The sequence below is a fragment of the Ursus americanus genome, chromosome X, assembly GCF_024610735.1.
Source record: "Ursus americanus isolate L20-20 chromosome X, mUrsAme1.1.p, whole genome shotgun sequence".
Taxonomy (NCBI): domain Eukaryota; kingdom Metazoa; phylum Chordata; class Mammalia; order Carnivora; family Ursidae; genus Ursus; species Ursus americanus.
The window spans coordinates 95,675,041-95,687,329 of record NC_142164.1 but is presented as its reverse complement, the minus strand read 5'-3'; the positions used below and the strand labels follow the sequence as shown (position 1 = coordinate 95,687,329).

General features: G+C 36.9%; 1 protein-coding gene across 11 annotated transcripts in view; it reads right to left on the bottom strand.

The window, feature by feature from the left end:
• Positions 1–12,289, bottom strand: part of DMD (dystrophin) — a 2,097,152-nt gene that overhangs the window by 1,379,673 nt on the left and 705,190 nt on the right. For all 11 annotated transcript variants that reach the window (XM_087859359.1, XM_087859361.1, XM_087859356.1 and 8 more), the window contains 3 exons: positions 10,276–10,377; positions 10,044–10,151; positions 1,527–1,706 (listed from right to left, as the gene is read on the bottom strand). In XM_087859359.1, coding sequence (XP_087715485.1) covers positions 1,527–1,706; positions 10,044–10,151; positions 10,276–10,377 — 390 coding nt within the window. The remainder of the gene's footprint in view (positions 1–1,526; positions 1,707–10,043; positions 10,152–10,275; positions 10,378–12,289) is intronic.

Here is a 12,289-nt window from a genome sequence, read left to right as displayed (position 1 = left end):
TGATGTAATTTTAAAATCACTATTAGATCAAGCAACTGATAAAAAATATATTCAATGGAAAACAAACAGAATTTTAATTACTGTCCAATAACTACATAGGAAATTATTACAATTTACATTCCTTCAAATTTAAAATTTTAAGTATGAATTTAATTTCAAAAGGGAGGTTGAAATGTGATTGAAAATCATATATGTTGTCTGATCCTATTTTCTTAAATTATATTTCTGGAAGCAATACTTTTTTTTATAATAATTTTTTTTATTATGTTATGTTAGTCACCATACAGTATATCCTTAGTTTTTGATGTAATGTTACTGGATTAGGAAGCAATACTTTAAACTTCATTGCATCTTTCAACAAACATTTCCTAAGTCCTACTTATCAGATGTCAAGTGTCAAGAAGACAAATTCCCTGCACTGTCTCATAACAAAGGAGATAACTGCCTAAAGCTACTGAATGTGGTCATTGCTTTAATAGAGATGTACGCATGGTGCTTTGAGCCATGAATTGCAACTGATTAGTAAAAGTTAGCTTCTGTTGGGGCGCCTGGGTGGCACAGCGGTTAAGCGTCTGCCTTCGGCTCAGGGCGTGATCCCGGTGTTGTGGGATCGAGCCCCACATCAGGCTCCTCCACTGGGAGCCTGCTTCTTCCTCTCCCACTCCCCCTGCTTGTGTTCCCTCTCTCGCTGGCTGTCTCTATCTCTGTCAAATAAATAAATAAAATCTTAAAAAAAAAAGAAAGTTAGCTTCTATAATGTAAAATAATATGGCAGAGTATGTTAAATGCCATTATATATAATGTTAATATTTTGAATGACGACCCATGGTTCCACCATTTAATAAAATCAGATAATAAAACTTTCTACTTTAAAACCACCCCATTTTCTTTAAATAACCAAAACTTTTAAAATTCTTAATATAAAACCACATTATGACACTACAAGCGTAACACAGATGCTTTCCTAATCCACAGTCTATGTGTTCGTGTTATGAATCAACTGTCTGTGGCAGAAAGAACATCCAGTGATAAGATCCTTACTTGAAATAACAGAACGGTGTCTTCCATGAAATCAAAGGACCTAAGCCCTGACAGTGCTCCTATTACTAACTTCACCTGGACAATTCATTTTTCCACCCTAACCTTCATTTTTCTCATATGAAAAATGTAGGGATCAACGAATAGCCCTCCAGTTTCTAGAAATCTAGGATTTGGGGTTAGGTTGTGAGACATAGTCCCCGAGCACTTGGTCCAATTGCTCTAAATCACTCCCATCCTCATTTCCACTGAACTGGATGTGACTGTACTCTAAGACAATAACTAGTTCAGTCAGTTGGCACTCATACCTTCACCTCGCCCACATTCTCCAATATCAAGACAACCAAGAGACCTGTGTTTTTTTCAATTGAATACTTGGCAAAGACCAGTCCTGTGATATTTTTTGTGGGGTTATAACACTGCTCTCTTAATGAAAATTTCAAAAAATCTCAAGGATGATTTATTCTAGGGTAATTAGTATCACTAACCTGTGCTGAACTTTTTTCAAGTTTTTGGACTAAATTATCCCAACGCTGGGCGAAGTTGTCCAGCCATGCTTCCATCTTTTGAGCTACCAATGTGTTTTTCAGTGTTGAAAGAAGATCTTGGTTGAGTGAACAGAGTTTGTCCATGGTTTGCTTCTTCTTCTCCAGATCTGTTTTTAAGGCCTGTTAAAACAGGAAAGAATACGTAATAAGCCTAGGTTACAATTTCTAAAACACTATAGTCCAAATTGCTTTTGCATGTGTTTTCTCACTTGTATAGATAAGACTGTAATCATGCCTGCAAAGGATCAAGAGCACCATAAGAATATAAGTAGAAAATCGTAATCCAAATAATCTTCCCAAGAAGTTTGAAGGAAAAAAAAAAGTCAGATGTAGCATAAACACCTAGTAGAGAAACTTAAGAGCTATTTAAAAATATTTAAGAAACTTCCAAGTAAAAAGTAGTATTGCTCATAGGGCAGTTTACTGACTTTTAAAGTTTTTAAGCATCTGTTATTCAATTAACATTTGGCTATCTGAGTAATTATCTTCTAAAGCTAATTTTAAAGCCCATTAAGTAAGAGAACTAAGTAATCGAGTGTGACACAAATCCTTTGGCATCACTTTGCATGTTTTCTAAATACATATGTGTTTTATGGAGTAATTTTTAGAACATTCATATTTTCAAAGTTCCTGTGAGTTATGAGGGGTTACACACGCCCTCTGGTTGATATGGAATGGATAAACAAAGTGGCTGGTATGAAATCAGTAGGTCAGGACAGCTGATTCTTTCATTTTATCCATTAAGGTTACCCTGCACTTTGGAAAATTCCATTTCCAGCTCCCAAATACTAGTCCCTGACTTACCTTGTAAACACAGAGTAAGAAGAAAGAAAGGAGAAAATTATCCTACAGCCCCTTTACAATCCCCTCTTTCTGGCAATAGCAAGTACAATAGACATAAACTAAACAGTGAGACCTGTCTTTCCAAATCAAATGTCATTTTAAGAACTAATACTACACATGGCAAAAAAATTATCACAAAACAGATGTATCAATCGCTCATGAACTGAAGTGTCATACACACAAAGAAATCAACCCCCACCACCACCAAAGGATACTTTATGTAGCTCATTTTGGCCTGCCAACTGCACGGACAGCTCTGAGCTGCAGAAGGCTGTGGTGTCTCCTTCAGTCAGCTCATCCTTTCTTCAGAATCTGCTTTACCTGGTGTAATTTACACTTGATTCTTAGTGTGTGCTGCTTTTTAATATATAAAAGCTAATTGTAAAGTTCTTTCCTATTTTTCCTCAACAATTAAGTTTTTCACTATTTTTTTCCAGTTTGAAAGAATGCAACAAATCAAAATATGAGTTAAGATTTATAAGTAGAATTCATATCAAAATAAACTTTCAATGTGGGAACAAAGTAATAGATGGGTTTTGTCTATTGATTTTGTTTGTTTAATTCACAGGTTGGCCCTCCATTAAATTTAAATGCGAAATTGGACTAGTAGTGAAACAATAATTTAACTCCCTGGCTAGAGCTGAGACCCAAATTTAAATCTGTAGATTCCTCCCATTCCTTCATGGTGTCTCATTTTTCTTTTTTTCTTTTAACTTTTGGCATGCATTTGTTTTACTGCAAGCCATTTCAAGGTTTTTTGGGTTTTTTTGGAAAAAGTTATAGAATTAAAGACATTTTAAATGCATTTAAAAATAAAGATGTATATACAATCCTCTTTGGCTTACTTTCTCAGGGCTTAAGGAGCTACTTTAAATAGCTGTATGTGTAAGGCTCAGGGGTGCACCATTCATTGTTTAAGCTAAACGTGTAATGATTTGGAAACATTTTAGAACAAGGATCTGAGAGTTACATTTGAAGAAGAGGAAACAATCTGTGTTGGAAATTTATGGGTAACTTCATGTTACCTAAACAGTTTCTCCTAGATGATCTATAAAACTAATTGGATACCCAAAGAGATTTAGCAGCAAATGAAACTAGGACACCTGTGTTAAAATTAAGCCAAATGAAGAAGCACTTGGTGAGCATCACAAAAATAAAACGGAAAGTCAAATCACCATTAAAGAATACCTTAGGGAAAATGGACTCAAGGTAAACTAAGAACATTATTACAATGACATTGTGGAATTACTGAATCAGTATATTTTTACCTAAATCTGTATGACAAGAACACTGTACCAAACAATGCTTCTAGCTATTAAATTTTCGATCTGCCTTTTTAAAAATGGTGATGGCAGGTATAGTGGTTCAGTTTGTTTTCTCTTGTTAGGGGAATGTTTCCTCTTGTTGGGGAATATTTCCTCTCATTGGCTCGCGCTCTCTCTCTCTCTCTCTCTCTTTATGATCTCCCACTACCTGAAGGACTCTTCTACCACAGCTAACAGAAGGAGAGGACAGGAAATCCATGACAGCATTAAATCATAGTAACGAATTACCTTCTCCCATCTATCCTTGACTGCCAATACTTTTATGCTTGGAGTTTATGTATGCATATTAAATGACTATGATTTAATTGTTATTTATTATTAGGGTATAAAATAGATATCTTTCTGCATATCAAAAAGTGATCACAGGTCTTGGAGTGCCAGAGAACCAGAGAGCTCTGGAAAACTCAGGAAGCTCTAGAAAACTTACACACAGAAGAGGACGGCCAGGATTTTAAAAGAAGAAATATATTTTCATTTTTCAAAGAAGCCAAGCACCTGGACCTACCTCCAAGATAAGCAGGAAGGTACAGTCAATAAACTAGACTAGGCTAGTAGTAAGGAGAGACATGAGGCAGAGGAGCCACTCAAGAAGACAGAAGAGACATAGTCTATCTGGTCAACAGAAGATGATTTGAAGTGCAAAATGAACGTATCCTTAAAAAAGGCCCAGGAATTCCTTGAGGGAACATCAGAGTCATGTGGAAACCTTGCTAAAATACAGATTTCTGGGCCCTACTTCCAGGCTGTATGAGTCAGCAGGTCTGCGATGAGACCTAAGAATTTGTATTTCTAACAGGCTCCCAGGTATTGCTGATGCTGCTAGTCTGGGGATCACACTTTGAGAACCACTGTTTCTACTTGGATGAATTCTTTGAGGGTAATGACAGAAGGTGAGGCAAATGTATTAAGTCCCAGTACAATGGCACTATCAACAGGGGCTTGCTGAGCTACCATAAGTACGTACTCCAACCCTGCCATGTGTCCCACAGCCACTTGACTGTCCTCAACTCCATAGTACTCCTGTATTCCCTGCATACCAACGGCTCACAGATCACCAGGCTTCCCAGAGACGTCCTTCCCCGCAAAACACCACCAGTTCTCACAGCAGCTTCACACTTCCTTTCAAATTGGGGCCTTCCCAGTATAGCCTACATGATTCCACCAGCCTTGGAATTCCCCTCATAAGAGTCACCATTTCTTCTCTCCTTTCCTTTTTATCATTTGTAGCAAATAAAAAGTCAGTTTTGACCACACAAAAATAAAAAAAAATAGATCTACGTGGTTTGGATAAAAGCACAGATCTAGAGGAAGTGAAATACTTGACTCCTTAGTTTCCACCTCAAATGAAAAGTAGGAGATCCCATGGGCTGTGATAATATTTCAAAACAAATTACACTGATTATAAATAAAAGAGAGTTTGAGCACACTGTATCTATACCTAGGTATGTAGTAGGAACTGGTGACAGATGGTACCTGTTTTGGGTCTCAGATTGTGACATATTTTAATGAACATTAAATTCTTATTCACTGCCTGAGTCAGCAGGGGAATTTTACCTCAAATCCTAGACCAGCTGTCAGGTTTTGTTAATTGGCTTAAACTATCAAATGGAAGACTTATATAAAACATATTTTCACTTTGTTCACAAGCAAGGTGACATAATTTGAATTTTAATCATATTGGAAAATTATTGAGACTTTGCTAAAAGAGCATTTTCATGGTCCTGAGGCTAGTAAAGTCTTTTGTTCACTAAAATGTCAACATAGTAGCACATGTCACTCCAAATGATAGTTCCCAATTGCAGTTCTTTTTTTGTCAAGGAATCAAATGATATGAGGAGTTTTGAAATAGCTTAACAAGGCTGGACCTAAGTCTAGATGCCTTGGTGCTCAGTTTGACTCTACCACTAACGTTCTATGATATCTTATGCATGCACGTGTTTTTTCCTGGGCCTCGATATCTTCTTCTGAAATAACCTGTCTCATTCCTCCTCTTCCTACCCAGTGCTACTTAGTTCAGTTCTACTAACTGGTCTCCTTCATACCAAAGAATATTCCAGAAATGCAAATATGATTGTTATCAAATTCTCAGTGGCTTCCCATCAACTGCAGAACAAAATTACAAATATATCACAGACATTTTTGCATTCTTTTGATACAAACAGAGGTAACTTTTCTGAAATCTGTCTTTAGTGGTCAAATCACTCCAGAAAGTATTCTTTTTTTTGAGGAATGAATTCTCTTCCATAACAAGCTAGCTTGTAATAACAAGTAATACATTAGTGAATCTATTTTAAATTAAAAACCTAAGATTAGTAACTATGGAGCAAAAAAATGTATGACACAAATAAATATTTGGTAAAACAGTACCAATTTAACTAGGGAAATTTATTTAAGATTAGCGTTAAATAAATAATTTAATATATTATACAATACCAATAAGGATATGAATAGATTTATTTAGGTAAAATTATAAAACATTATTTATAACAGACCTTTGTTTTATATTAGAGTTAACATCAAGTTGGCATTTAACAGAATTGCTCTATCAAAAAAGCAAGAAGAAATTCTGACTATGGAATATTTTATTTGAAAAGCTAAGCTCTTGGGGCACCTGGGTGGCTCAGTCAGTTGAGTATCCGACTCTTGGTTTCAGCTTAGGTCATAACCACAGGGTCCTGGGATGGAGCCCCACATAGGGCTCTGTGCTCAGCGGGGAGTCTAAGATTCTCTCTCTTTTTCTCCCTCTGCTCCTCCCCCTGTTCATTCTCTCTCTCTCTAATAAATAAATAAATAAAATCTTTAAAAAAAAAAAAGAAAAACTAAATTCTTAATATTACACTGCCCTCTCCTTTAAAATAATGAAGCTCACAGTGGAAGAGAAGCTTTAGAAATCTTTTCTAATCCTATATTTCAACTCAAACGGAAATGTCTTATTGAAGCCCTCCCTGATGGCTTTTTACTGCCAAAGTTCAATCATTTCTCAAAACACACAGGTACTTATAATTAATGCCATTTGGGTTGCTTTAATGTTTTTTTTTCTAGTTTTCCAAACAAAGGCATGAGCCCCTTATGTGAGAATAATCATCTCTTATACTTCTTTTATATTTCTCAAAGAATTTAATTTAGACTATTACTTTAGAACTATATAATATTTTTATAATAATTTTTTATTATATTATGTTAGTCACCATACAGTACATCCCTAGTTTTTGATGTAAAGTTCCATGATTCATTATTTGCGTATAACACCCAGTGCACCATGCAATACGTGCCTTCTTTAATACCCATCACCGGCCTATCCCATTCCCCCACCCCCCTCCCCTCTGAAGCCCTCAGTTTGTTTCCCAGAGTCCATATACTATTTAGAGCTTTCTAGGACATTCTTAGTGTTACTTTTTTATTTTAACTGAAATCTTCTTCCAGGTATTTTTTCAAAAGTACAATTTTCGTTCTGAAAAACACAGTTGCAAATCTGTCTATATCTTACGGAATTAATGTTCATATTCTTCCAAAATTCATGAAATGAGGGCTTAAGCACCCACTGTGGTAATATCAGGAGGTGGGGCTTCGGGGAGGTAATTAGGCTTAGATGAAAAGAGGAGAGGAGAGCAGCATGATCGGATTAGTGCCTTTAAAATAAAAGGAAGAGACACCCGATCTTCGTCTATCTCTGCTGTGTGAGGATACAGCTAGAAGGTGCTGTCTGGAAGCCAGAAAAAGGACCCTCACCAAGAACCAAACCTCTCAGCACCTTGATGTCATACTTCCAGGCTTCCAGAAGTATAAGAAATAAATGTCTGTTGTTTAAGCCATCCAGTCCATGGTATTTTGTTATAGAAGTCTGAGATGACTAACACAAGAATTGGTAGCAAGAAGCGGGGTGCTGCTGTAAGAAATACCTAAAGATGTATATACAGCTTTGGAACTGAGTAATGGGTAGAGGCTGAGAGAGTTCTGAGGTGCACGGTAGAAAAAGCTGAGATCACCATGAAAGGATTCCTAAAGGCAATTCTGGTGGGGGCTCTGGCAGAAAAAGAGATCTGGAAAGTTAGCCTATGTTTTTAAAGAATACATAGGTTAAAATGGGTAAAAATATTGGTATAAATATGGATGGTAAAGGTCATTCGGATGAACTCTCAGATGCAAGTGATGAAGATACCATTGGAAATGGGGGAAAGGATGATCCTGGTTATAATGTGGCAAAGAACTTGGCTGAATTGTGTTGATGTTCCAGCATTTTGTGGAAGGCAGAACTTGTGAGCAATGAAACTGGATATTTAGCTGAGGAGAGATCTACGCAGTGTTGAAGGAGTGGCATGATTTCTCTTGCTTACGGTAAATTGCAAGAAGAGAGAAATGAATTGAAGAATCATTTGGCATAATGGAATTAGAATTTAAAGATTTGGAAAATTCTCAGCCTATCCATATTGCAAAAAATGAGAAAATATGTTCAGAAGAGAACACTAAGGGTATGGCTGACTGACCATTTGATAAGATTAGTGTGGGTGGGAACCAGAGACCTAGTCAGCCATCTCAACAGAAGGCAGGAAAAGAGATGGAATTATACCAACAGAAATACTGCCAGCTGGGACGAAAGGAAACAGAGAAAACTGGACAGAATGAAAGAAGAGTGTCCAACATGTGCTATTGCTCAAGAAAAGGGAAGAAGGATGTAGGTGATTCACAGATCCTGAGAGCTACCACTCCCACCACAGGCCCGATGGCAGGGCTAGCTCCTCCTGGGTTTCAAAGGGTAGGGCTACTTCTCCAGTTCATGGGGCAGGATGCCCCCCACCCAGTAGTACCTCAGGAGTGGGGCCACTGCAGACAGTCCTGTGGGTAAGGCTGCTGCAGAAGCCCACATGAGTGGTGCCCCGTGGAACTGAGGAGGCAAGGCCACCTTGCAGATTTCTGGAGGTGATGCTGCTACTCCAGTGGTCCTGAAGGGCACTCCATCAGTCCAAAGAGGATTATTCTCGAGGCTTAAGATCTAATGGAATTTTCCTTGCTACGCTTTAGACCTTTATGGGAACTGTCACCCTTTCCTTCTTTCCTATTTCTCCTATTTAAGACTTCCGGGGCTCATGGGATAGAATTAATGTATTTTTCATGTGAGAAAGACATAAACTGGGGGGGGGAGGGGGTCCATGGGTGTAATGTTATAGGGCTGAATGCTTGTGCCCCCACAAAATCTGTATGTTGAACCCTACCCCCATATACACACACAAAATGTGATGGTATCAGGAGGTAGGGCCTTTGGGAGGTTATTAGGTTTAGATGAGATCATGAGGGTGGAGACCCCACATTGGGATTCATGCCCTTATAAGAGGAGAAAATGTGTGAGGGTTGGTCAAAAGGTACAGACTTTCAGTTAATAATAATTACCGGAAATGTAATGTATAGCATGGTGACTGCAATTAATAACATACTGGGTATTTGAAAGTTAAGAAAACAGATCTTAAAAGTTCCCATTACAAGAAAAAAAAACATTGTAACTATGTGAGGTGATAGATGGTAACTAACTGTGGCAATCATTTTGTAATACATACAAACATGGAATCATTCTGCTGTACTCCTGAAATGAATATAATTAATATAATTAATTTTTTAAAAAGATGGGGAAAAGACAACAAAGTTTCCACTCTTCCTACCACAGGAGCACAAAGTAAAAAGGTACAGTCTGCAAATCAGGAAAGAGGTCCTCACCAAAAACTAAATCTGCTGGCATGGCTGGCATTCCCAGCCTCCACAAGTGTGAGAAATAAATGTCTGTTGTTTAAGGCACCCATTCTGTGGTATTTTGTTACATAGCAGCCCAAGCTGTCTAAGATAATATAGCTGCCCCTATTTTAATTATGAAAATTTATAATATGATATAACTGAATAGACTATGATTTAAGCACAAACAATGAACACTTGGTTTAAGATTGGGAATAATTATTATTTTTTCTTTTTTTCCTCTTTTTCCTTTATTTTTTTATTTTTTTAATAATAATTTTTTATTATGTTAGTCACCATACAGTACATCCCCAGTTTTTGATGCAATGTTCCATGATTCATTAGTTGCGTATAACACCCAGTGCACCATGCAATACGTGCCCTCCTTAATACCCATCACTGGCCTATCCCAATCCCCCACCCCCGTCCCCTCTGAAGCCCTCAGTTTGTTTCCCAGAGTCCACAGTCTGATTGGGAAGAATTAAAAGACCAAATAATGGGGTTAATGTAAACCACTGAGTTTGAAAAAAAAAAAAAAAACACCAACTTTCGAAAGCTAAAAAATACATACAGCCAGTTTCTGAAGACTTGATAACACTTCACTTTGATCCTTAAAACCAGTTGTGTGAATCTTGTTCACTGCATCTTCTTTTTCTGAAAGCCATGCACTAAAAAGGCACTGAAAGAAATCAAATAATTCCGAAAAAGAAAATAATTACTAAAGTAGATCATTGTATGTTTTCCTTTACACATTTACCATCTCACCATGTCTTTCACCGATACAATTGCCCCACATGACTCACCTGTTCTTCAGTAAAACGCTGCCATTTTAGGAGGATGTCTTGTAAAAGAACCCAGCGATCTTCCGTCCACCTACAGATGTTTGCCCATCGATCTCCCAATACCTGGGAAGAGACAACCCAACACCACATCAGCAAACAACTAATTGTTAGCTGAATTTCATTTAAAATTGCATGAATGATTTGTGAAAGCATCTAATTTAGTCTCCTATGTATACTAGGAGTTACAAAGGACACCCTTCCTGCTTTTGCTTATAATTACATAAGCACTAGGCCTTTCATTTGTCTTAAGATTACTTCACTCACTCTTGCAACTGATACTGAAAAGATACTTACAAGAAGTCTGAGAGAGTTATCACACCACTATTTGAAATGTCTCCACGGCAAATGTAAGAGAGCGAAGACAGAGATATAGAATTACAAGAGGATTTTGCATTGATAGTATGCAAAATGGGTATCTTTCTTAGGTCTGAAAATACATCCTAAAGAATAAAAGTCTGCTTACTAAATAGAATACCTAAAGACTCTTTTTTGAAGCGATCCCATGCAATTAGAATTGCTTAATGCCCCAATTGTAGAAGAAAATTGTTAGTGATTTAAATTACATCCACATGTAGACCTTAAAAAGTATGTGGATTATTCTTACAAAGTATTTAAATTCTCTCTCTCTCTCTCTCTAAACTATTCTAGAGAAAAAATTGTAATATTCCCTGAGTAGTAACTGCCCTATCTCTAGCATGTTACTTTTATGTGCACACACTAGTTTAACATGTAACATAAACCAATTACCAACAGTATGTATGTATGTATGTATGTATGTATGTATGTAAGTATGTATTTACTGGATGCTGGAGACAAACATGTTTATTAAAGATAGTACCAAAATTCCGGCAAACATTTCAAAACAGATTTGCAAACATAATGCTTTCCTTTTCAATTGGCAGCACTTTGAAAAGACAATATAAGACAACACAACTTGAATCAACATTAGTTCAAAATCCTTACATTTTTGACCACATAACTTATGTTTCCACGTGATAAAACAAATGATAGCTTAAATCAACATCAACAGATAAACTCCATGAGATGAAAGTTTGTGCTGTTTGATGACAGATAATATGTTATGGTTAGATGTATCCGCTCTTTTTCTTTTTTTATTCCTGACTCCAAAAATGAAAAAGAAATCTTTAAATATACATTTCATGTACATAATGGTTTCTTTGAATATCTCTCTTCAAAAAATACTTTATAGCAGTATATAAGTAGGTTACCTACATGTTTAATTTTATAATTTTGTATCAAAACTACAGCTCTGTTACATTTTTGTAACATACTGATTTTGTCCAACATTAATAAAGCTGAAAACCCATTGAAATGGACATGCTCTTGTCTCCCACAATTCAAAAGCAATTTGACAGAAAAAGAAACCCCTCCAGTTGTTTAACCTGAGCGTTTGGCCTACGGAGAGGGGCAGCTTTTTTCTCCTCCATGTACGCTCACACCCACACCACCTCTGCACACATCCAAGTCAAGCACATGGATTCATACCCTAGGAGACCACAGTATGTTTCCCATTGCTCTAACCAAGTGGGAAGCGTGTAGCTAATGATAACCACTCTAGGTACACAGCTAGCAAACACCGCAAGGCAACCATTGCAGTGGGTGGTTAACTTGCAGAGTGGATTTAGTGTTCTAGATCAAATCAGCCTGTGCGCACATACACATAATCTATGCACATAAACATACTCATACACCTTTCTATTTTTTAACCCTCCAAAACAATGTTCTAATTTTTTTGAATTTTGTGCAAATTTCTACACATTCTATCATGTAAGGCAGAGTTTGCAATAAGAAAGGAGAGAAAATAGGCTTATGTTTATCCAAAAGCTTTTCACCTTGTACATTACTGGGGTTTTTTAACACACAAGACTTTAAAGTGTGGACACTGGGTCCCCAATATCTTAAAAAAATCATTTCAGGGGTGCCTGGGAGGCTCAGTCAGCTAAGCGTCTGCCTT